This window comes from Arctopsyche grandis, chromosome 1, assembly GCF_051622035.1.
Source record: "Arctopsyche grandis isolate Sample6627 chromosome 1, ASM5162203v2, whole genome shotgun sequence".
Classification (NCBI taxonomy): domain Eukaryota; kingdom Metazoa; phylum Arthropoda; class Insecta; order Trichoptera; family Hydropsychidae; genus Arctopsyche; species Arctopsyche grandis.
In genome coordinates, this window is record NC_135355.1 from 36057126 (window position 1) to 36084706 (window position 27581).

The window sequence follows — 27581 nt, forward strand, 5'->3', positions numbered from 1 at the left end:
AATTCCAATTAGAAAAATCATATTTCGACTATTCTTGTGGCTTAATAACAAAAATTCGTTTATTTTATCGAGGTAAGCCAGTTATTAATAGAATTTTTGTTATTAATCCACAAGAATAGTCGAGATATATTTTTCTAAGTGGAATTTTATTTAATTCTCATATAAAGATAATTTAATAATTTTTCCCTATTAATTAAATTCAGATTCGTGTAAATAAATACTAGTACGAGCTTTTTGCTCGCAATTTTACCGATTTAAAGTTCAGCACACTTCCAATTAAATAGCGTGGTCAGAACACTATCCCAATAAACATGTTTCAATAGTAAAACTCAATATAAAATAGTATTAACAGTGAAAAAAAATCCCAAGTGAAAATACGTACTTTTGACTTTTGATTGGAACTGGACGACTACTTAGAGAGATTTGAAAGCTGAAAATTACTACAAATTAAAGATAAAATACCCGACTATAGATTTCAATATTCATTTTGAACAGGAAATTGACATATTTTGAGACATCGACCGAACAATATCAAGATATAGAAAAATCGCGTGATTTAAAAAACACATACATATATCTCCGAATCTCGAGCCAATCAACATTTTTTATTAACAGATTCGTGTTCACTGGATATATATCTATAAGAAAAGTCATATCTCGTCTCTGAATAAAAAAAAGTCGTCATTTGTCGAACAATGTATGTAATTGGCTTAGAAAAAGAGCATAAATGATTCATTATAGAATTCAATAAACACTCGTCCTGGCGTCTTGCCGGCCCTATATAAGCCACACAAACCCACACATAAAGCACTGCGTTCTGAATTCAATATCTCGCATTGTGTTCATAATAACAATCGGACGGGGTCATTAATTTGCGAATAATTTATAGGCGATAAATACGCGACCGCGGAATGGTTGCAAGTGCACTTCCGAAGCGCACGCGAAACAACATAATGGTTAAAACTTCCGGTTGCGAGTTGCACCGTAAATTAACCACCGGTTCGAAATTGCCTCCGAAATTATCTCGCAAACCCCTCTTCGTTGCATTGCACGCGAGTGCTTTAAGGCCTCGACGAGCTCCAATCGAAATTGAATTGAAAAGAACAACAAAAAAGTACACTTACATGCTGAAAATACACGTACATACATATTTTTATTTTATTTTATTTAAATTTTATTTTAATACAGAATAAAATATAAAAAGAAAGTTGTATACTGAGACAAAAAATAATAATAAACATAAATAAAAATATAATATTCCATTTACATGGTGATATAAAAATGTAAAATTACAAAACATCAAGATTAAAAAAAAAGAAAAGAAACAGATAAAGTAAAAAAGAAAAAGAAAGACTATAAAGGTGAAGAAGCAAATCAACCACATATTATTTTCTTCACCTTTGTCCTAAAAATACTAAAAGAGCCACTAAAGAGGTCAGGACAATCATCTAAGCTATCGTAAATACGGCATATACGAACGATTGCACTATTGAAAGAGGTGTTGCTTTGACAAATTGGTGGATAAAAAAGATTTGTGCATCTGGTGAATCGGGCATTAACGTTAAAATTAATCTCGCTTAAAACAGATGTGTCATGAATACCATTAGCAATCTTATATAAAATTAACAAATCAGAAACCCTTCTACGCTGAGACAAACTTGCAATATGGAAAAAAGAAAGTCTGTCATTATAAGATGGTAACAGTTTTTTAAGACCAGTCTTATAGGATAAATGGCGCAAAAAACGCTTCTGGATTGTTTCTAAATGCTCAATGTGAGTTTGGTAATAGGGAGACCATATGATTGAGGCATACTCCATATTACTACGAACCAAACTGTAATAGAGTAGAATCAGAGTATGGGGATTCTTAAAGGGCTTCGCAACTCGGCAAATAAATCCCAAGAGTTTATAAGATTTAGTGACACCACAAAATTAAGCTTATTAATAAAATAAATAAATATTTATATTTGTATTTATATTTTAACTTCATCTGCTATTTTTTCTTATGATTTATTTATTTATTTTATTTTTACATACATATATACAAATATACCAGGAAGGCTTAACAGGTAAACCCCAAATGCGCCTTCCTGGTCCACATAATTATTACATAGATACATGTAAATCTAAACAATATCTGACATCTATGGTCAGATATTACAAACATCGTATTAATACGATAATTAACGATGAATAACTTTCATGTAACAATACGAATTTTATATTCGATAAACAACCACAGAGACATCTATGGTGAGCAATATGGCGAAACCTAAGATATAACAATAACTAAAGGTTCGCAACAGAAAATTGGGAAGGAAACGCCAATTTTACAGGAATCGTTTCAATGAAAATCAGAAAAATTGGCAAATTCTGATGATGTATAAATGTATTTTTTGTTTGTACATATTTTTGTTTGACTCCTGTAATGTCACATTGGTTCAAACTTAAACTTTAATAAATATCTTCCTGTAAAAAATGTATATTTTTCGTTTCAAATACTAAAAAATAACATACATATACATATGTACATTTAGCCACCACCGGAAGTTCTGAAACAGTCGAGATTTTCCGGAGTGAAATTGTTGGAAATATTTCAAAACTACTTTCCGAGTCTGAGTTCGGTCGGAGGCAGAGTTTGAGCTCGTTCGACGCCACGATGCTTTTCCGCGGCAAATATTAACTTTTACTCACTTGGACGGGTTTTAAATTATGACCAATTTTAATCAAACATTAACACTATAATTTCAACGAGACTGTGATAGTTGGATCGCGCCGAAACCAATTAAAACAATATGAAAATTTACCATGTTAATAACGTGTTGTTTTGTGAGTACTCAACCAGATCCAGTTATCGCGGTTTTCAAACACTACATACAAGCTGGTTCACAAGAAACGGACGCTTTTGAAAAAAACAATACTCGGCGTTTAGACATAAAAAAATACCATGTAAAAGACCTGTATTGATGATTTTTCAACCACTTTATGCCACTATTATTTTTTAAAAGGTTTTATTACCTGGACTCTGTGAGTAGTTTGTCATGTACGTTTTACCATTAAATCATGTTCTTTCATAGTATTATATATACATATATGGGTGTGTTATAAATTATTTTTAGGCCCACAAGTAATAACTTTATGGCTACTTTAGCTTGCATCTATGGGGCTAGTATTTGAATCCTTTTGTCCGTGTTCTTTTCCGGAGCAGGACGCAGATCACATTTTTTGGTCCTCTCCTGGGATGAAGGCTGAGAGAAGGGTTTTGCTGAACAGCGTCAGGGGTACTCTCATTGGCCCCCTGCATCATGGGGGGTTCGGTGATTACTAGTCAAATGTGAACCTGTCACAGGACAACTGGTCGCTCTAGATCGGTCACTCGTGATCATCCGTAACGCTAAAACTGGTCACGAGAAAACTAGTCACACGCTAAAACTGGTCACGAGAAAAATAGTCACACGCTAAAACTGGTCACGAGAAAACTGGTCACACGCTAAAACTGGTCACGAGAAAATTGGTCACCCGCTATAACTGGTCACGAGAAAACTGGTCACACGCTGAAACTGGTCACGAGAAAACTGGTCACACCCAAAAATTTAAAATTGGTCACACAAACAAAAATATTCTCAAATTCTTTTTATTTACGAAATTTTTATTATTATCGACTAGACATATGCTCGAGCCAAAGGCCCTCGTGGCCGTGGCCGTGGCCGTTGTTTGTGGTCTTCGCGAGGAGTTCGCGGGCATCTGTCAGCCCATCTGACGTTCGCATCACTTATGTAATTGCAAAAGCATTAATGAGTTTATTTTTTTATAATGCAGCCAGCAGCATAGCTCGGTCGTTAAGCTTCTGCTTAGGGTCAAGAAGGTGTCGGGTTCAATCCCTGAATGAAAATGAATTTTTCAGAGTATGCTGTTGGTCAGACCTGGATTTGTGACTCCAGGTTGATCGTTTCCTATCAGAGTTTGCCAATTTTCTCTGATTTCATTGTTGAAACGGTTCCCGGAAAAAATAATTGGCTAAAAATCCTTCCTACCTACTATGTGACCACTATTTTGAAGTTTGATTGATGTACAATAAAATTTATGTACAATTCATAGATGTCTCGTTAATTTGCGAGTTTTTCAGTGTCTCGCAATTCAACGACTTGTAATAAAAATGCTGCATTTTTATTTGTAATTGGCCAGGAAGGCGCATTGGGATTTACCTGTAAGGCATTCCTGGTATATATGTAAATAAATAAATAATCTGGGAATGTGTGTGTGTGTGTGTGTGTGAATGTGCGTTTGCTGTTTAGGTGTGTGTATGTATTTGTGGTTTGTGTGTGTGTGTGCTTATGTACGCATATGCATACATGTATGTTTACTTGAGGTGTGCGTGCATTGCACGGCACATTTCAGGTATCAATTCCTAACGCATGTGCGCTTTATGTGTTCATGCGCTATTGTTTATTTTGTACTTGGTTATGTACAGTGTGGTTTTGTCATTAGAGCAGTGATATGCAGTTTTTCTTGTGCCCTATTCATGAACGTCTCGTTCTCCGACGAAAGGGTATCTTAGACTGTATTAGTTGGGGGGGGGGGGGGGGGGGGTGATGGTCTTAAAGGGTCGAATTCCTTGACCTTTAAAGCGGGCTTAGTACAAGCAAAAAATATTAAATATTGTAAATACTACATACACACAAGTATGTACATATATGTCTAATGAAATTCAATCAATCGATTTATTGATAAAAACAACCAATTAACATCTTAATATAAAATGAACCAACTTCACGAAACTAACATCATACACTTGGCGTAATTATCACGACGTGCACTCCAGTCCAGTGACCCATAACGAGCTTAATCTTTTTATCATCACGACGGGGTTAACTTTCCCAAATGTCGAGAAACCTCAAGAGAGTTTCGACCGAAAATAAAAAAAAAATCAAACAAAAAATCTGCAGCGTCCGCTGGCCAAAACGACACATCCAACACCCTCACACCACGGTCGGCTTTCAACCCGTTCGACCCACCCCCGAAACCCCTCTACGTTAAAACGTCAGTTCGGGCTGTTCTGCCAAAATGGCACTCGGTATCGATATTGAAATTGTGAATCTACACACAAAGCCGTTTTGTATTCAACAAAGATATTATTCCCGGTCAAGCGTGCACGGCACACACACGGGACTGCCGCAAAATGGTGTCTCTATATAAAATTAATTACTCGTTCGATTTTGAGAGGAAAGCACAGATTGAATAGCTATGGCACCCGCCGTATCGTATCGGTTGTCCAAAAAATCACTTGAGCTTTTATTAAAATATTCAGGTTAGTTGTTTTGAAAAATTAGAACTCTTGTTTATAATATTTATATTTAGCCAGCAGCATAGCTCGGTCGTTCGGCTTCTGCTTAGCGTCGAGAGGAGCCGGGTTCGATCCCATGAGCTGACCTCGATTGAAAAGAATTTTGAGTATATCTGTAGTGCTGCTGGTCAGACCTGGATATTTAGCGTAGTAGCCGGTAGCGTGGTCTAGTGGTGAATGTTGAATTATCTCGTACTTGATGTTACGAGTTCGATTCCCGGTTTGTCAAGGTCGATCGTTTCTTATCAGAATTTGCCAATTTTTCTGATTTTCATTGAAACGATTCCTGTAAAATTGGCGTTTCCTTCCCAATTTTCTGTTGCGAACCTTTAGTTATTGTTATATCTTAGGTTTCGCCATATTGCTCACCATAGATGTCTCTGTGGTTGTTTATCGAATATAAAATTCGTCTTGTTACATGAAAGTTATTCATCGTTATTTATCGTATTAATACGATATTTGTAATATCTGACGATAGATGTCAGATATTGTTTAGATTTACATGTATCTATGTAATAATTATGTGGACCAGGAAGGCGCATTTGGGGTTTACCTGTTAAGCCTTCCTGGTATATTTGTATATATGTATGTATATGTATTTGTGACTCCAGGTAGATCGTTTCCTATCAGAGTTTGTGACTTCAAGTCGATCGTTTCCTATCGACTTGGAGTCACAAACCAAAGTCTGGCCAGCAGCTACTAGTGGAAATCGAACCAAGTTCAACGAACCAACATTAGAGTCACAAACCAAGATCTGGCCAGCGGCGGGACTCTATTGGGATTCAAACGCGTGACTCCGCTCGAAAGCATAATATGCTCACCACTAGTCCACGCCGTTGCTTGTCAGTAATTCAAATTATACAAATATTTTGATTACCGAAATCCTCGAAAAATATTGTACACATTTTTTTTTTTTTCAAGATGTTTTGTACTAAATATAACATCACCAAAACCGCAGTCATCTTTCAAAAGGCAATGCCCAAGCTATAATCCCTGAGGACATTTAACACTTAAAGTAATAAAAGTATTCAAAAATAAAATACCTAACCTATCGTAACGTGGTGAAATTCAAGACTACATTAAAATAAGTGAACTTAGAAAAAAATTCGGGTGTGACCAACCACTATCAGTATCATACTCATTAAATATCAAGAAAATAAAAATAATTTTAAAGATCAAAATAAAATATTGAAATATTGTTTAAAAAAAAATACTACTTCCGGTTTACGAATTCTGACCTAAACCCTACCAGCTCTAAGTTAGTACATAAAGGATAGAAATATAAATTTTCAGCTTAATACGTTCAGGGGTGCGGACAGAGTAGTGGGCACAACATTTTCGACTTTTCTAAGAGAAAAAAATCCCACTTCCGGTTTTTAAAATATAATAATTATTTTTTATTTTCATCAAATTGATACAAGAATTATACTTGAATTTTTTTGTGACGAACACACATGTTTAAGGGGTCGAAAAAAATAGTGGAAGAAAAATCGAACAAGACGGTTGACGGATGCTAACTAAATTTTATAATTAACTTGGTATTAAACTTAAACTTCTAGATATGAAATTTCAGTTCAATAAACCAAAAGGTTTCTGAAAAAAACATAAAAAACTTCGATTCTCTAGAGTAAAAGTACTGCTTCCGGTTCAGATAGAAATATTTAAAAAATATGAGGTTATAAAAATTATTATTTGTATTATATTTAAAAAAAATTCAGTCCGATTCATTTAGTGGTTTGGGAGATAATTGAATTCAAAAACTTAAAAAAAGAGGACACCTATAAGGCGAGGTACCATTTCCGGTCAACTTAAAAATTTACGTCGTGTCGATAAGAATTTCAGTAACCGATACTAAGTTTCAGTTCGATAGGACTAACGGTGTTAAAAATATCCCCAAAATACACACCCACACAGACACACACACAGACACACATACACAAACACACACACACACACACACACACACACACATTATTTCTAGATCATGAAAACGTGATCAGTGATCGATTCTGAGTTCGAATCAGTCAAAATCTCGAGTTCGAATTTTCGCATGATCACAAAACTTCATCTATTGTTACTACGTACATAGATAAAGTAAAAATCAAAAATAATACATTGAAAATTGTACATTATGTAGGTACATATACTTTTCTATCACCCGATACGAATCAACACGAAACCGAACGAATAATCATCCAATCATATTGCAATCAAAATACACAAACCAAATATACATGAGTTCGCAACGTTCGCTGTTATAATTCGCCTTCGATATCGACATCACATTTTCAAATTTGATTTTCGATTTAACCGTTATTAGGTCGCATTTGTGCGGCTTAACATTGAGTCCGATTTGTCTCCCACCGCGTATTGTATTCATGCACATACTACATACATATGTATGAAACTAGCATTCTCAAGACCCTTCGAGGGCTTTGCGTCCCTTTTCCAGGACTCGGGCGTGACCCCAAGTCGCCTTGTCATACAGTCGGCCGCTTATCTTCATTAAAGCCAGGTCCGTGCCTCTCGTAAGGTCGAGGTTATCCTCGAAGACTTTGCGCGCCCAATTAATCTAAACAACAAAATGAATGGCGATCATTTGAACGAGTCTTCCGCGTAATGGGAAACGACCCATTAGACAGCCGAACGAATTATCACAATATACATGTGTAATATTTACGTATGTATATTAAATTTTGTGTGATTTTTCGGCGGGGAAAGTTTTAGTTAATATGAAAAATTCATCGAAAAAGGACACACGCGTGAAAATGTATGATGTATGATGGACGCTCGATCAATATTCATCGGAAAACTCAAAGCTCTGGTGGATACGGAATCCGGTCACATTACGTATGGATATTTTATTCATGCTGGGTACATCCTGGTCGCTTGTCCCTCTCATTCTTGTTTGAATTATGTACAATGTACGTAATACTACACTGCATGGGGAAAAAAATATATTTTGCAAGCCATTAAACGTTGGCTGAATAATTTGTGACGTTATCGTATTATTCGGTCGCTCTGTGAATTCGCGTGTAATTTTTTGGTTTTTTTTTTTCAATGATTTAGGAGAAAACATTTGGACATGAAAGATTTTAGGCATCCTTGAACGAACGATCGCTGTGTTAACACTTGTCGTATTAAACGTCGAATAATATTAAATAAATGACAATTTTTGCCATGAAAATCGCAAATACGGAATATTTGGCACTCGAGTTCTCGTTAGTATTGTTGCGTAGGGGTGGGTGGAGGATCCAAGTAAAAGGCCAAAGTCGTTTCACAGCATTTATTGGTGATTAAGGAGATACACACACTGGCAGTGCTCAGTCCAGAATGTCTTGATTAGTACCGCCTTATAAGGGGCAGGTCTCTCAGGACATCTTCGACGTCTGCCGTGTTTACCTATTGTTATGGTCACGTACTCGGATATGTATTCCCACGACATTTGGTCCATGAGAACTCCACGGGAATACGACCGAGTGCCGCTACTACGCCATTGTTTAGCTTACTCGCACTTAGTTTGCAGATAATCCTCGAAACCAATTATAACGGTCGCACAGTGTCAGGGATGCGCCTCGGCTTAATCCGATTGCACTTAACCGGCGGCTCTTTACTAACCTCTTATTTTAGTATACGTAACAGTATGATAGTTATCGATAGCAGAGCCGTCATTCCAAGGAGAATATCATTCTCACACTGACCGTTGAGCGCGGCGCGTACTGAATTCCTTCTCTCTCACATCTGTGAGGCACGGGCTTCCCGTGAAAATTATCATTTCCGTTGATATTTATCAATGTTTTTATTTCGTAATGACATAATTCGAATCATAAAGGTTTTTATGAGGAATACATAAATATGAAGACCCTGAATTCAGTATATTTGGAGAAATAAAATAAAAGTCCTAGTCACACGCTATCCATAACAGTGCGACAAATGTTAATGTCAAAAACTAGACATGTTGTGCCTTTCGAAGACAATTATCAATTCATATATTTACATACATATGTACGTACATATGTAAGCAATTAAGCAAAAATGTGTCACTGCATATAGCCTTGAGAAGTATGAAACGGAGTACTTCTTGGTATGACGAAAATAAACAAAAATCAGCTGATAACTAAAAATAATTGTATGTGATGTATGTATGTAAGCTTATTGTAAATCATATTAACAATTAGATACAACATAACTTATTATTGAATACTTATCTCGCAGATAAAACCCAGTGAAGAGATATACTTTTAGCCGTGAAATGTCAAATCTGACATATTTGGCCAAAAATCAATATATATCGTGTATTACCCTACAAGAAGCTACACACCAAATTTGAAATTTATATATACATATGAGAGTTAAAACTATAAATATTTATATATTAGAGATAACGAGAACCAATAGAGCAAATTTCATAAAATATAGAGTGAATTATAGGCGTTTAAACAATTAAAATCTTATATCGCCATATCAAGGCGAACAGGTTGGAAGATACGGAACGAACGCTTATTAAACGTCAAGAAGATTTACTTTCCGCGTGTTTAAAACGCGTTGTATACGATATTTTATCTCCAACGTAATGGCAGACGATACATTAACGTGTATTGATGACCAAAATGACCAATATGGCAAAGTATGAAAACGATCGGATAAGAGATAAAATGACCACTGACACGAAAGCCATGTGAAACGTAAAGGAGGTATGTAAAAAACGATAGGCATACATATATGTACATATAAACATGTGTAGTCGTTAAGACGAAATACAAATGAAATGTTCATTAGCATCTGAGGGGGTAATATATAGAATATAACATAATTTAATTTACAAATCTATATTATATCTACATGCATACGTGTATATTAAATAAATTTGTTATCTTGCTAAATTCAATGTCACCTTTTCGTTTGAAGATAAGCAGTTCTGTCTGTATATATGTATGGTATTATTCCTTTCAAATATAATGATTTTAATTAAATTTATAAGCAAACATTCTCGTGGTAAAACAAATACATATGTACGTTGAAAATAATAACAAACATATTAAATCATTATTTACGTTTCATAAAAAGTATGTTAAATGAAAATAAGACCCTCAGATATAAACCGTACCGTTGCTTGGCGTTTGGCATTAGCTGTAATGCCAAACAGTATTTTTACATAAAATAACAACGTCAAATCAAAAATTTTCCTCAAACATGTATACATACATATATAGTCTACTAGTTGAGCTCCAGCATCGCAATTTAAATAATTAATTCACTTTGTTTTACATCAACACGTTCAACATCCCGTGACTTGGCAAAGAGTTGCAATTCGTTTCAATTATTAAAACCTCCTAACGAAGGGGAAAGAATTACATACATTTTTCAACAAAACGAACCGAGACATACTTTCAAATGACACTTACATAAAACACCACTTTTCAACCAGTATTCTTCATATTAAATATGCACATATTTCAAACCAATAAAAACAATAATGAAAACTTAAAAAAATATTAATAAATTATCCGCTTGAACTAAAATACGTAAGGGCATTTATGATACGCGATTTCAAAAACACATAAACATTTCTTTTCCGAAAAAATTCACACACACACCAGAATATAAAATAAGCAAACGACACTAAAGCAAACAAAGGTTGCGAAAAATATGCGCACGTACATGCATTTACATTCACACGTATTCACACAAAAGCACGTTTGAAATAATAAACCACAAATTGCCTCCAAAATGAAAACATACACAAACAACGATAAAAATTAGCAACAAATATTATAAACAAGGCGGAAAAATATATTATCTTATTGAAATAAAATAAAAAAAATTGCAATCGTTTCCGACGATACATGATATCGTCTGAAAATCTTTAATATATATTTATAAGATTCCTCGCATCGGGAAATGCCGTCGAACGTGCAAGTATATCGGAAAACATTTCAGACTGTCGTCTTGCACTTCAAATGCAAAGTTCAATATATTATATTACAACAATACGAAAGCTGAAAATTTCCAATTTTTCCAAACTCCAAATAATCCAGTCTAAAATGGCAGTCGGTAATAAAATATTTAGGAGTAACGTTCGATAAAATAATGAGATGGGCACCTCACATTGAGATAGCGAAATGCAAGGCGATGCGGGGTATATCCTCAATATACCCAATATTTAATCGCCATAATTCTTTATCAACTCAAAATAAAATAAAATTATATCGCGCACTCATATTCGCAGCTCAAAAAACTGCATGCCATAAATAATATTCCAATTGTTACAGACATTACTAACAAACTAACCAGTAGATTCTATGACAGAATCACTAATAACCATACTAACACACATGTGAAGAGTCTCGGTGATTACAACAAAATGTCTATACCATTCAGGTATAAACACAGATTACCTAAACACAATCTGCTTTAGATCATCGACATTAGAAAGTCTTTAAATAATATTATGTATTAATGTATTATGAGCATTTATAATAATTGTAAACAGGTTTATGAGCTATATTTCCTATTATGCTGCACATTAACATTAGAATAATATAATACTATGATTAACAACAAAATTAAATTAAAATTGTAAAATGGAAAATGATCAGTAGATCAGTAGCTATTAAAATAAATATAAGATGTATTGTGAAAATAATTTAGTAATAATTAAAAGCATTTAAAATACAAATCAAATCAATAACAATTTCAAACGGTACAGTGCGAAAAATTCCATCAAGAGAACACGACACGTGAAAATTCCGACAATCGTCCCGGGAGACTATCAGCTTTATAGTCCAACTTAACCAGCTCACATCCCGAAAGTCGAAAGAGAGAGAAAGTGCACACGTACATATGTACATACATATGAAGCACACACAAAGAAAGGCCGCGTCCGAATTGGATGGAATACATTTAATTGAGAGGATCACAAAGGAAAAAGGAATCGTGAAAATGAGCGTGAAAATCTACGACCGCACGAAAAGCATACGAATGCGAATTCCTTTGGAAAATATTTTCACAACACCTCAGAATAACGAACGTGCTCCGACTGAACATCAGACAAACAGGAATATTACACCGACAATTACGATCAAACGAATAATCAGAAACGTAAAGACACACAAAAAAGTGGATTAAAAGTAAATCTTCTAATATATAAATAAAGATTAGTTATCATTATCGTATACATTTGATTTAGCCAGCATCATAGATAGGCGGTTGCGTTAATGCTAACCACCGACAGGTTGCCGGGTTTGATCCCGTAGGTCGGCCTCGATTGAAAATAATTTATTTTGAGTATTATTTGTGTTGCTGCTGGTCAAACTCCAAGTCAATCGTCTGCGATCAAAGTTTGCCAATTTATCTGATTTCATCGTTCAAACGGCTCCTCGTCAAATTGGCAAAAACCATCCTACGCATTGTGTCACCACTATTTGAATATGATTTAAAATTTAAAATTTATAAATTTATATACGTACAAGTTTAATACCATAAATGTCTCCCAGGGGCAGCCCGTAATGGCTTCATGAAAAAATATATTTTTTTATAAATAGTTAATTCTAACTATCAGCAATGAATTTCATTGTTGAAATGGCAAAAAGCAACTTCAACCTACCCAACTGTCACAACTATTTGAATACATTTTCGAAATTTATAATTTCATTTGTCCTACATATTCCAAAAGCTATCCGAATTGTTGCTGCTGTGCCTGAATATCATATTTTTCACCTCGATGAGCGTTTTCGGAGATTATTATAACCTATTTTTCTGGTAGCCTGCGCTCATCATTACTTTAATAATTGGATGTGATGAAGTATGACTGGAATTTTGATCTTCTCTTTTCCGTTTGGGCCTCACAGGGATATTTTGTATTTACGGCTGGTTCTCATACATTGGTGCCGGCTGTAGTTGCAACACATTCCCTACTTTGTATTGTATTATTTGATATTTTTACTTTATCTGTTATTATTATAATGCGTGTTTTATAATTATGTGTAAATGGATTTTTTATGTAATCTTTATGTATATTTTTTCGACCACTGTGGCGCATTAGGGACTCCTGTAATGCCACAATGGTCCAAACTTAAACTTTATTTTATTTTTATTTATGTATTTTTAATTTATACCATGCGCCTTCCTGTCCAGAAATGGTGCTGGTTGTAGATGCAAGAAATTCCCTACTTTATATTTTATTATTTGATGTTTTTACTTTATCTGTTAGTATTATAATGCTATTGTTTTTATGATCATATATAAATATATTTTTGTCTGTGTATATACATATGTACATATGTATACATCAGTGGCGGCTCGTGGAAATTCACAGTGGCGGGGCTGCAGAGATGAATCGGGCTGTAGTAGCTTGTTGACCGTACCGTACCGGTGAACGAATGGAAACAATTAAAGGCACTTTAAAATCTCTATATGTAGTATTTCTATAAATCATAGTCATCAAGTCCAGTTGCAAAGATGTTTGAATCTTAAAATTCCATAAATGAGTTTATGTATTTACAGAAATGAACTTTTCAATCATCAGATAAACTAAATCAGCTGATAACTAAAAATAAAACTACCACTGTTTGATCTGTGTACATATGTTTGTAACTTGTATTGGTTAGAAAGTTTGTTTTGGAGGATTAAACAATTAAATTTGAGGTTATGAGTTGCAGCCGGAGATACATATGTATACTCATTTATGCAGTTAAGAATAGGTTATTAATACTAAGATTGCTTTAATGATTTGCTTTAAGAATAGATTATCAATGAGTGATTGTCCATAAATGAGTTTATGTATTTACAGAAATGAACTTTTCAATCATCAGATAAATTAAATCAGCTGATAACTAAAAATAATTGTATGTGATGTATGTATGTAAGCTTATTGTAAAAAAATAAATGTATGTAAGCTTATTGTAAATCATATTAACAATTAGATACAACATAACTTCTTATTGAATACTTATCTCGCAGATAAAACCGACTGAGGAGATATACAGTGAAATGTCAGATTTGACATATTTGGCCATAAGACAATATATATCGTGTATTACATTACATGAAGCTAGACGCCAAATTGGAAATTTATATATACATATGAGAGTTAAAACCATAAATATTTAAATATTAGAGATAACGAGAACCTATAGAGCAAATTTTATAAAATATAGAGTGAATTATAGGCGTTTAAACAATTAAAATCTGAAATAGCATATCAAGGCGAAAAGGTTGAAGATAGATTATGGTAGCCTTACGTACCGTCATAAACGTCACCGTATCCGAGATTCTGGATATTTGTTACGCATTGTATACGATATTTTATCTCCAACGTAATGGCAGACGATACATTTACGTATATTGATGACCAAAATGAGCAATATGGCAAAGTATGAAAACGATCGGATAAGAGATAAAAATGACCACTAAAACGAAAGCCATGTGAACTGTATAAGAGGTAACCTGAGAAATAAATATATGTATACTATACATATATTTATTTCTCAGGTCTCTCTGTACTTTTTCAACCATTGTTGCGCATTAGGGACTCCTGTAACACCACAATGTTCCAAACATTAACTTAAATAAATAGTCTGTAAATTTATATGTACGTACAAGTTAAATACCATAGATATCGCTCAGGACAACCTGAAAACGGCATCATGGGAAAACATAAAATGTATACCCACCCAAGCATAATTAAATAAATACATTTACGATATGAACATCATTGAAGTTTCGTGCATTGAAACTGACAGTAAAAATGTATAGCTATTTTAAAAGCGACATATTTTCGCACCGCTAATATGCACCCCCACGTTGCTCTACGCCAAAAAAAAATCGCACGCACGTATAAATTTTCATGAAAATTCCGCAGATAAGTGGTGCAAAGCTCGCCAGTAGACACGGTATACGCTCATACATACATACTGGATATACGATACCATAAACCTGACCTGGTTGATAAGTGCTCGGCAATTCTTAGGCGTCGCGTCGTTAGGTTTATCTCAGTGTCGACTGTTATCTCGACGAGTGGTGAAGCTGAAGCTGAAACGGAGGGCGGGGAACGGGAATGTGGTAGGGAGGGGAAAGGGTGGGTGGGGGGGTTGGAACGCGTTAAAAGGTAAACACGACACCTGAAAAGCTGAAGGGTCTGCGTGGCGAAAGGTCTGAAGTGCACGCAAGATTGGGTAGGGTTTGCCCATTCACCCCGGAGCGATAAAGACACACAGAATAATGAAGACGCTACCGACAATGGAGGGGGATTCAACACACGAACTCGATAAATCGCGGCCAATGCAAATGATGAATCTGCACGAACCCAAAAATGTATCTCTATATACATATGTACATATGTATAGTATGCGCGGAAGGGGTTAATCTGTATCATCGGAAATACAAAGTTGAAATTTAGACGTATATATTATAACGAAAAATGATATTTTTTCGATAAGTGAAAATCTATAATAAAAAGAAACGAACCTCTCATGGTCTGGTTTTTGTTATTTCTTTTTGGAGTGAAGAATAAGCGCAAAAAATTTAAAAATTGTATCTCCACTCGAAATGGGTACGGTTTTTTGTTTTCGTCAAAAAGCTTGAGAAAATTGCGCTCTTTTAGAACGAGATAATACTTTGAAATGTTTTATGCTTTTTCTACATACATATTGTATATGTGTGTATGTACATCTCAAATAGAAATATATGCTATAAGTCTTGTACTTGAAACGTTTTTGCTAATAATAAAAAAAAAACACTCTAATGTACAAATGGGATGGCACGTCTTTCATCGTACAGTAAAATTGACGAAAGTTCGTAAAATATTTACAATAAACATATTATGTGTAAATCAAATTAATATAAAATAACAAGAAGAAGCAACAATATTGTACGTAAAAATAAACGATAGCTATTTGAATATGCCATTTATTAGCTTGGAGAAAATATTTAAATGTAGATTATCTAATATATAATTTCGAAAGAGACTTTGTATAAACAATGTATTTATTTATTTACATATATACCAGGAAAGCCTTACAGATAAATCCCAATGCGCCTTCCTGGCCAATTACAAATTACAATTACAAATACAAATGCAGAATTTTTTATTACAAGTCGTTGAATTGCGAGACACTGAAAAACTCGCAAATTAACGAGACATCTATGAATTGTACATAAATTTTATTGTACATCAATCAAACTTCAAATAGTGGTGACATGGTAGGTAGGAAGGATTTTTAGCCAATTATTTTTTCCGGGAACCGTTTCAACAATGAAATCAGAGAAAATTGGCAAACTCTGATAGGAAACGATCAACCTGGAGTCACAAATCCAGATCTGACCAACAGTGGATATATGTATGTATGTATGTATATATGGAACATTCGTTGGAAACTTTGTAAACAAGTCAAAGTTTTCATGACGACATGTAGATGGGGGACGGGCCATCGCCCCCAGTGTGGCGGGGGCTAAGGCCCGGGGTGCGTCAGGGGCGAAGGCCCGGAACACGCCGAGGGTGAAGGCCCAGGGGGGCACTGGAGGCAAAGACCCAGGGGGGCACTGGGGGCGAAGGCCTGGGGCGTGCTGGGGGTGAAGGCCCCAGGCGTGCCGGGGGAGAAGGCCCAGGGGTGCGCCGGGGACGAAGGCCAAGGGGGGCACCGGGGGCGAAGGCCTGGGGGGGCCGCCAGATTCTGGTATAATCTAATATATAATTTCGAAAGAGGTTTTGTATGTATGTAACTATCGTTGGTTCGTAGAATCCGTGACGTTAAATTTAATAAAACAAAAACAAATGAATATTCAAATAAATTTGAATGAAACAAAACTATTCAGATTGGCCATTTTTAAACGGTTTATATTACAAGTACCGAGCAAATCCGGGTAAAACCACTAGTATATTATAAATAAAAAACTAGAGTTGATTTTGCTGTGGTGAGCATTTCATGGCGTGGGAAAACTTATTTAATATTATAGTTTGACATAAAGTTTGAGATCAACGTATAATGTTCTACTTTATACACTCTACAGTCTTAACTTTATGTTTTTAAGTTAAAGTTATAGTCACCAAGCAGTCCGTCAAAGAACTTTCCACAAAGAAAAGGTTATTCGGTGATTTCACGTCACCTTCTCAATGGTATGGTGAAAATCAAATCAATTAAAAACAGCAAACCTAATTTGACCCTACCGATCCGAATCCAATATAAAAATATTGAAATCTGCATACGAAAATAATCGAGTAAATTTTTAAAGGCCATAAAAGCCCATCTCCTTACAGACTATGCATATCTATATTATATATCTTAAAGACTACATATATCTATAATATAAATTTAAAATTATATTAGTCCTAAAATATGATTATTTAAATTCATTGAAAATCTCAATATACATATTTATGTACTATTATATTATATTATATTATAAAAAAAAATCGCATGTGAATATAAGATGTATAAAAAACAAAATTCGATAATGACGCACATACACACATACACGTTCAAATATCAAGAAGATAAAAATAATTTAAACGGTCAAAATAAAGTAATGAAATGTTATTTAAAAAAACGAATTCTACGGTTTATGAATTTTAGCCAAAACCTTATCAACATAAAAAATATAAATATAAATTTTCAGCTCGATACGATCAGTAGATTGGAAAAAATCGTGCGGTCACAACATTTTTGACTTTTCTAAGAGGAAAAAATCCCACTTCCGGTTTGTTAAATTTAATGATTTTTTTTTATTATTTTCATAACATTGATACAAGGATTATACTTGAATTTTCTCATGAAGAACACCCATATTAAAAGGGTCGAAAAAAATAATGGAACAAAAATGGAGCAAGAGTAACGGCTGACCGAACTTTACTAAATTTATCACAGACTTATAGGTATTAATCTTAAACTTCTAGATATGAAATTTAAGTTCAATACACTGAAAAGTTTCGGACTAGGACTTAAAAAGCCTCGACTCCCTAGAGTAAAAGTACTATGTACCTCCGGTCGAGGTAAACTATTTAAAAAAATTTATAAATGGATGAAATTTATTATTTTTACATACCTCCTTTACGTTTCACATGGCTTTCGTGTTAGTGGTCATTTTTATCTCTTATCCGATCGTTTTCATACTTTGCCATATTGTTATTACATATTGAAAAAGTTTCAGTGTGATCTGTTGAGCGGCTTAGGAGAGAAACTTAAAAAAAAGGACACTTATATATAATGGGAGCTATCACTTCCGGTCATCTTATAAATTTGAAAAAAACGTACATCGAATCAGTCAAAATCTCGAGTTCGAATTTTCGCATGTCACAAAACCATCCATTGTTACTACATACATACATAAATAGATAAAGTAAAAATCATTATAATAGCTGAATTTATACGTGCTTTCGCTTTGGTGCTTTTGCAACAGTTGGCTCTAATAGCACAGCGAGCTAATTTACAACTCGGAGAGAGTTAATTCATCATTCCATTTTCTTTTTTCGTTCACATTATTATAAATGCTTAAAATATATGCAAGGTATTTTTGCACCAGTCGACCGAGTCTTTCGCCTCTCTATTGGGCTAATTTGAATTTAATTGAAACGAACAGCTCGAAAATTTATCAAAGTCGACGAATGGGAATGGGGTGGGCGACACAACTCCCGCCGGAGAATGTCTCAAGGAAATAGCCCATTATATTTACAATGATCACAATTTGGCAGCTGTCTTTAAAGTTTTGAAGTCTGAAAGCGTGAAAGCTCGTCCCGAGCTCCGAACATTTTGATGCATGTAAAGCCCGTCGTCTCGCATTTTCGAACCGCTTTAATGGAATCCGTGATTCGGGTCCGAATACGTTCCCTACATAGACATAGCCGGGAATTTAATCGAAGTGCCACTGTCTATTCGGATCCAGAAAGTGGGTTGCGCTTAATTAAGTACTTAAACCGGAAATTCTAATAGTGTCCACAATAAGTGTATGTGTCTGCAATTCGATCGAATGTGCTCTCGTGGCTCGTCGACCGATTCAATGGTTTTGATTGCTCATAATCCAATTTCATATTATGTACATAATATGTATAATACATATGTGTTTTCAAAATTGCGGGATTATATTTCCCGAAATGCATCACACAGAATATAGGGTTGCCATATTGTGGTCGTAGAAAAGGATAACACCCAAAACAACCGATTACATGATATATAATTGTTTTTACAAACATTTCAACGAACAAATTACAAGCTTTTTATTACATACCTCCTTTGCATTTCACATGGTTTTCGTGTAAGTGGTCATTTTTTATATCTCTTATCTCTTATCCGATCGTTTTTATACTTTGCCATATTGCTCATTTTGGTCATCAATATATGTTAATATATCGTCTGCCATTACGTTGGAGATAAAATATCGTATACAACGCGTTTTAAAAACGGGGCCCGTAGACCTTCCTGACGTTTAACAAGCGTTCGTCCCGTGTCTTCCAACCTGTTCGCCTTGATATGGCGATATAAGATTTTAATTGTTTAAACGCCTATAATTCACTATATTTTATGAAATTTGCTCTATAGGTTCTCGTTATCTCTAATATTTAAATGTTTATAGTTTTAACTCTCATATGTATATATAAATTTCAAATTTGGCGTCTAGCTTCATGTAATGTAATACACGATATATATTGATTTTTGGCCAAATATGTCAGATCTGACATTTCACTGTTAAAAGTATATCTCTTCAGTGAGTTTTATCTGCGAGATAAGTATTCAATAAGAAGTTATGTTGTATCTAATTGTTAATATGATTTACAATAAGCTACATACATTTAGTTTTTTACAATAAGCTTAATTATTAGTTTCACTCAAAAAGTTGTGATCACTTCCACTCTTTAGATAGCTTTGATATTTTACCGACATACGGGGGGGGGGTTAGCTAACATTGAAGTTTAATGAAGTGAAGTAACATTGAAGCTCCTCTAGCTTCATGCCAGTGACTAATGTCACTGACATGAAGCTAGAGGAGTTGAATCATTAAAAAACTCATTAAAATCATATCGGAATCTTGTATCAGATCGAAGCGATGGCAGCTAGCTATCCAAACGCGGCTTTCTACCTCCCCGTCACAACCCACAGTGATACAATTACTTTTTTTACTCTCATTTTGTATAAACTTAATATAAAAAGCTTTTACACTTTCGCATATACGTTTTTAATTCACTAATTGGTTAAATAAAGTAATATATTGTATAAGTTCAAGGCCCTATTTGGCCAAATTGCAACCTTTACGTCACTTTTACAAAGCTGTCAAAACCCATCTGGTGTCTGATATCTGGAACTAAGTCGTACTTTTAAGTCAAGTATTTGAAATGGCAAGTTCTATGAAAATCGCATTGTTTTAAGGATCAGCTAAGATCATTTATACTCAGATAAAATGCTTACTAGTGCCAATGGGAAACAAATTCAAAGGAATTTTTACTTTATCTATGTTTTTTTTTGTATATTAACATTTAACACAAATTTTGATTTTTTGCTCAAAATCTTTGTTGCCCGTATTTCATTGTCAGTAGAATTTCAAAATTATTTAATTAAATTTATTTCTAAAACACAAGCGCATGAAATAAAATTTATTATAAATATAAGCCAGCAGCATGGCTCGGTAGATTCGTTGATACTAAGCACCGAGAGGTACCCGGGTTTGATCCCGTGAGCTGACCGCGGTTGAAAAAAAATTATTCCGAGTATAATATTTAATGCTGCTGGTCCGACTTGGATATTTGTGACTCCAATTCAATCAATTCCTATCGGAGTTTGCCAATTTATATGATTTCATTGTTGACGCGGTTCTTCCGCCAAATTGGCAAAACCTGCTGTGTCACAAATGTCTGAATATGATTTATGTACATATGTACAATATGTAAGAATTTATGTACAAGTCTAAATCCATAGATGTATCTATGGATCATTAAATTAATTAATTATTAGTTGCGTGTTCTTCAGGCTCTCGAAATACAACAATTTATGTAATTTATGTCACCACTATTTGAATATGATTACAAAAAAGATTATTATCTATAACATACATAGATGTCTTGCCAATTTTCTTACATATAGTATTTGTATTGTGCTTACATATGTATGTACATATATGTCTGGTCACACTGACGCGATAGAGTATTCTGTAATGTCACTGTGGCTAATATGTAAATAAATAAAATTAAAATAAAAATTCTTACATACATATTGTGTCTTTAGAGCGCAATGATGATTACTCAAGAAATAATTGTTTGAGGAAGTGCTATATATCAAAAGAATTGAATAAAAAATCTGATATGGCCATATCACGGCGAAAAGGTTGAAGATAGATTATAGTAGCTTGCCGTCACCGTCATAGACGTCACCGTACCCGAGATTGTGGATATTTGATACGCATTGTATACGATATTTTATCTCCAACGTAATGGCAGACGATACATTAACGTATATTGATGACCAAAATGAGCAATATGGCAAAGTATGAAAACGATCGGATAAGAGATAAGAGATATAAAAAATGACCACTAACACGAAAACCATGTGAAATGCAAAGGAGGTATGTAAAAATGATAATTTTTCAAAATTCTCACGATTTTCTGCTTTCAATTCATTTGTATTTTATTTTCTACTCGTACTAAACCAATTGATATATTAATGGGTGGTTTTGGAAAGGAATTGATACATTAAATCAAATTATAACTTTTGTACATACAATTGACAACAAAATGCAATGTTATAGTGTTATGTAACAGTTAATAAAGTACCCTAATATAAAATGAAAACAGGAACAAAGCGGAATTTATGTATAAACAAATATGTATGTATGTACATTCTGGAGTTGCATCTGGATATACATATTTTTATTTTTATTTTTATTTTATTTTAAAAAATCAATACCACAGAGACTTGACAGGTTGCCCCAAAGCGTCAATGTGATTTTAATACAAATAATAAAAATCATAAAAATTACAAAAAAAACACCATAAAAAAAATAATAAAAATCATAAATAAAAAAAAACATAAGAAAATAATAAAAATCATAAATAAAAAAAAACATCATAAAAAAATAATAAAAATCAAGTAAAAAATATGTACACAAAATAAAAACAAAGAAATAAGATTGAAAAATTTATATCGTGCTATTTAGGATGTGTTCCACCAACTCAACATAACTGGCATCGAATAGGTCCAAGTAATGTGCCAGTAAGTTGAGGAGTCGAACAGCTCTCGAGAGGGGGGAGTTCATGAGCACGTTTGATTTAGCCCTAATTGGTAAAAATATATCATGTTTTCTTAAAACTCTACGATTTTCCGGGGCCCAGAATTTTAGTTTCTCCAGGATAGTGGGATTGTGAATCTCTCCTCTAAGTAATTTTACGAAATGTTTCCCAAGAAATAAATCTCTTCTCTTTGCCAGGGAGTTGAAACCCAAAGATCCCAAGACAAAGGCACTAGGGAACAGATATGGATAAAATCCAAATGTCTTCAGATATAAAAACCTAAGGAATTTCCTTTGGACTCGTTCCAACATTAGAGAGTAACGAAGTTGATAGGGAGACCATATAATGGAGCCAAACTCGAGCACACTGCGAACTAATGTACAATATAAGAGACGAATGGCAGTGAGCCCTAGTTCGGACGAATTACGGATTACGAATCCAAGGATTTTTGTTGCCCTATCACAGATATTCTCAATGTGAATGTTGAAACTCCAACTATTTTCGAAGACTATTCCCAGATCAGATATAAATAATTCTCTCTGAAGAAGAGAATCATGAAATTTATACGGATAATTAATAGGAGAACGAGAACGAGAGTAAGAAATGACCCGACACTTTAGGATATTGAAGGGAAGTTTATTAACATTAGCCCATTCATAAATAGAATTCAAATCCTCTTGCAAATAAAGAGCGTCAGGTAAATCAATTATTCTCTTATAGATTTTTAAGTCATCCGCATATAATAAAAATTTAGAATGGTGAATAGAAGATTGAATATCGTTGATAAATATTAGGAATAATAAAGGGCCAAGATTTGATCCTTGGGGAATCCCAGAAGTGGCAACATACTCATAAGAAAAGCAACTCCCAAACTTAACGAATTGACGTCGATCCTGGTGGAGCTGAAATCTAGTGTATTGTCTTGCTCCAGAACTTGCGCGTCAAACATGTGAAGCGATAGTCCAGCTGGATTCAATAAGGATTGTAGTTCTGATGAGAAGTGAGGAAGATTTCTGATGACGTCTGATGGTGGAGCTCTAAATACAAATTGTAGAAGGTCTCTATCTCTTACGATGAATAGATGCACGAATACATCTGAAAATCGTCCAGTTGCATTGCTGTTGCTTGCACGTATCGTCAATGTGAAGTGTCCATCGACAAAATGCACCAAGCTTTTCATTTGTTGAAAAAAATCATTTTTTCATTTATAAAATAAAATGACTGATATAAAGTGGTAAATTGTAAATTTATTTATGAATATAATATATTCTTTTATTATAGATGTGTAGTTTTATATTTTTATATAAATATTAAATTGCAAATTTAACGATGTGTGATGAATACGCACTAAAACTTAAAGAAAATTTTTATCTTTATAATTAATTTTGAAAATTAATAGTTTATTTGTTAACTTAAAGTTTTATGGTTTATTTTAGTTTATATATATATATATATATATATATATTTAATTGATATAAAATATGAAAGGGGTGATAAATAGACTAATTAAGGGTAAAGTTGAAATAAAAAATTTATAATTGATTAAATTAAACTTTAAGGTGAAATTATATTTAATCAAAATTTTTTTAAAAATCAGTAGTGGATAAATTAAACGAAAATAATATAATAGATTAATTAGTGAAGTTAAAATTATAAAAAATGTAATAAAACAATTAGATGGAATTAGATTATTAATAATTATTCATTTAGGAAGAAATCCAATTATAGGAGGTATTCCCCCTAAAGAAAGAAAATTCAAGATTAATATTAAATTAAAAAAGGATCTAAGTTTAATTATTATAAAAAAATTTATATTAGATAATTGAATGAAATTAAATAAATAGATTAATGTGAATAATATTAGTGAGTAAATAAAAAAAAATAAAATTCATAGAGTTTCATTAATCAAAAATGTTCTAAATATTCAACCTAAATTATTAATAGAAGAAAATGTTATTAATTTACGAATATAAAGTTGATTTAATCCCCCTATTGATCCAATTAAACAATTAAAAAAAATAATGATTATAATTAAAAAGGAATTAATTAAATAAGTCATTAAAAGTAAAGGTGCAATTTTTTGTCAAGTAGACATTAAAAAAAATGCAAATCAAGTTAATCTTTCAATAATTTGAATTAATCAAAAATGAAAAGGAGCTCTTCCTAATTTTATTATTAATGAAATATAAATATTAAAAATAAAAAATAATAAAATATTATTATAATAATTTAATAAAAAAATTATAAATATTAAATTAGAGGAAGAAATTGTTTGAATAATGAAATATTTTATTAAAAATTCAGATCTTATTAAATTATTGTTTTTTTTTAAAATTGGAATAAAAAATATTAAATTTATTTCTAATCCTATTCATCTGATTAATCAAGAATTAGATGAAATAGAGAGGAGGGTTCTAAAGATTAATAAAATAAAAAATATTATATTTGTTAAATTTATAATTATTTATAAAGAAAAATTAGTTAAAAATATTATTTATGAGATGTAATTTTCATTAGCATTAAGCTTATTTTTTAAAATGCGTTTATAAAAATAAATTTTAAATTTATATAATTTATTCTATCAGAATAATCCTTTATTCAGGCATTTTATATTTAAGTGTTATTAGCACTAATGATTTTGAATCATTAAGTTTTAGTTAGATTTCTAAAAAATATAATTATTTGTAAAATAAAATATATTTTATATTATTAATAATTAAAAAAAAAAATTTATTCTTTTATAAATGAAGTATGAGTTCATTAGCTTAATTAGCTTATTTTTTATAAGATTTATTTTGAATTTTTAAAAAAATTAAAACCTTCGATTTGGGTGAATTAGGTATATATATAATATAATATTAATATCAATCAGTTATTTTTACATTTATTTAACATTAAAAATTTTTAAAAATTTAAAAATTTTTAATGTTAAATAAATGTAAAAATAACTGATTGATATTAATATTATATTATATATATACCTAATTCACCCAAATCGAAGGTTTTAATTTTTTTAAAAATTCAAAATAAATCTTATAAAAAATAAGCTAATTAAGCTAATGAACTCATACTTCATTTATAAAAGAATAAATTTTTTTTTTTAATTATTAATAATATAAAATATATTTTATTTTACAAATAATTATATTTTTTAGAAATCTAACTAAAACTTAATGATTCAAAATCATTAGTGCTAATAACACTTAAATATAAAATGCCTGAATAAAGGATTATTCTGATAGAATAAATTATATAAATTTAAAATTTATTTTTATAAACGCATTTTAAAAAATAAGCTTAATGCTAATGAAAATTACATCTCATAAATAATATTTTTAACTAATTTTTCTTTATAAATAATTATAAATTTAACAAATATAATATTTTTTATTTTATTAATCTTTAGAACCCTCCTCTCTATTTCATCTAATTCTTGATTAATCAGATGAATAGGATTAGAAATAAATTTAATATTTTTTATTCCAATTTTAAAAAAAAACAATAATTTAATAAGATCTGAATTTTTAATAAAATATTTCATTATTCAAACAATTTCTTCCTCTAATTTAATATTTATAATTTTTTTATTAAATTATTATAATAATATTTTATTATTTTTTATTTTTAATATTTATATTTCATTAATAATAAAATTAGGAAGAGCTCCTTTTCATTTTTGATTAATTCAAATTATTGAAAGATTAACTTGATTTGCATTTTTTTTAATGTCTACTTGACAAAAAATTGCACCTTTACTTTTAATGACTTATTTAATTAATTCCTTTTTAATTATAATCATTATTTTTTTTAATTGTTTAATTGGATCAATAGGGGGATTAAATCAACTTTATATTCGTAAATTAATAACATTTTCTTCTATTAATAATTTAGGTTGAATATTTAGAACATTTTTGATTAATGAAACTCTATGAATTTTATTTTTTTTTATTTACTCACTAATATTATTCACATTAATCTATTTATTTAATTTCATTCAATTATCTAATATAAATTTTTTTATAATAATTAAACTTAGATCCTTTTTTAATTTAATATTAATCTTGAATTTTCTTTCTTTAGGGGGAATACCTCCTATAATTGGATTTCTTCCTAAATGAATAATTATTAATAATCTAATTCCATCTAATTGTTTTATTACATTTTTTATAATTTTAACTTCACTAATTAATCTATTATATTATTTTCGTTTAATTTATCCACTACTGATTTTTAAAAAAATTTTGATTAAATATAATTTCACCTTAAAGTTTAATTTAATCAATTATAAATTTTTTATTTCAACTTTACCCTTAATTAGTCTATTTATCACCCCTTTCATATTTTATATCAATTAAATATATATATATATATATATATATATATAAACTAAAATAAACCATAAAACTTTAAGTTAACAAATAAACTATTAATTTTCAAAATTAATTATAAAGATAAAAATTTTCTTTAAGTTTTAGTGCGTATTCATCACACATCGTTAAATTTGCAATTTAATATTTATATAAAAATATAAAACTACACATCTATAATAAAAGAATATATTATATTCATAAATAAATTTACAATTTACCACTTTATATCAGTCATTTTATTTTATAAATGAAAAAATGATTTTTTTCAACAAATCATAAAGATATTGGCTCTTTATATTTTATTTTTGGAATATGATCTGGAATAATCGGATCATCCATAAGATTAATTATTCGAACAGAACTCAGTACTCCTGGGAGACTGATTGGAAATGATCAAATTTATAATGTAATTGTTACAGCTCATGCATTTGTTATAATTTTTTTCATAGTTATACCAATTATAATTGGAGGATTTGGAAATTGATTAATTCCTTTAATAATAGGAGCTCCTGATATGGCATTCCCTCGAATAAATAACATAAGATTCTGATTACTCCCCCCATCACTAACTTTCCTCATCTTTAGAAGTCTAATTAATAATGGAGCAGGAACAGGATGAACAGTTTACCCACCTCTTTCATCTAACCTTTCTCATATA

The 27581-nt window shown here is 31.8% G+C and overlaps 2 protein-coding genes across 2 annotated transcripts in view; one reads left to right on the forward strand and one right to left on the reverse strand.

Moving 5' to 3' along the window:
* Positions 1-27581, reverse strand: part of LOC143914384 (acetylcholine receptor subunit alpha-like) — a 220890-nt gene that overhangs the window by 109548 nt on the left and 83761 nt on the right. The gene's annotated exons all lie outside the window — the stretch shown is intronic.
* LOC143910728 (NADH-ubiquinone oxidoreductase chain 2-like) lies at positions 912-27407 on the forward strand. Its single transcript, XM_077429328.1, is given in 3 exon segments — positions 912-1114; positions 25960-26759; positions 27373-27407. Coding segments are annotated over 3 exon segments (1038 nt in total).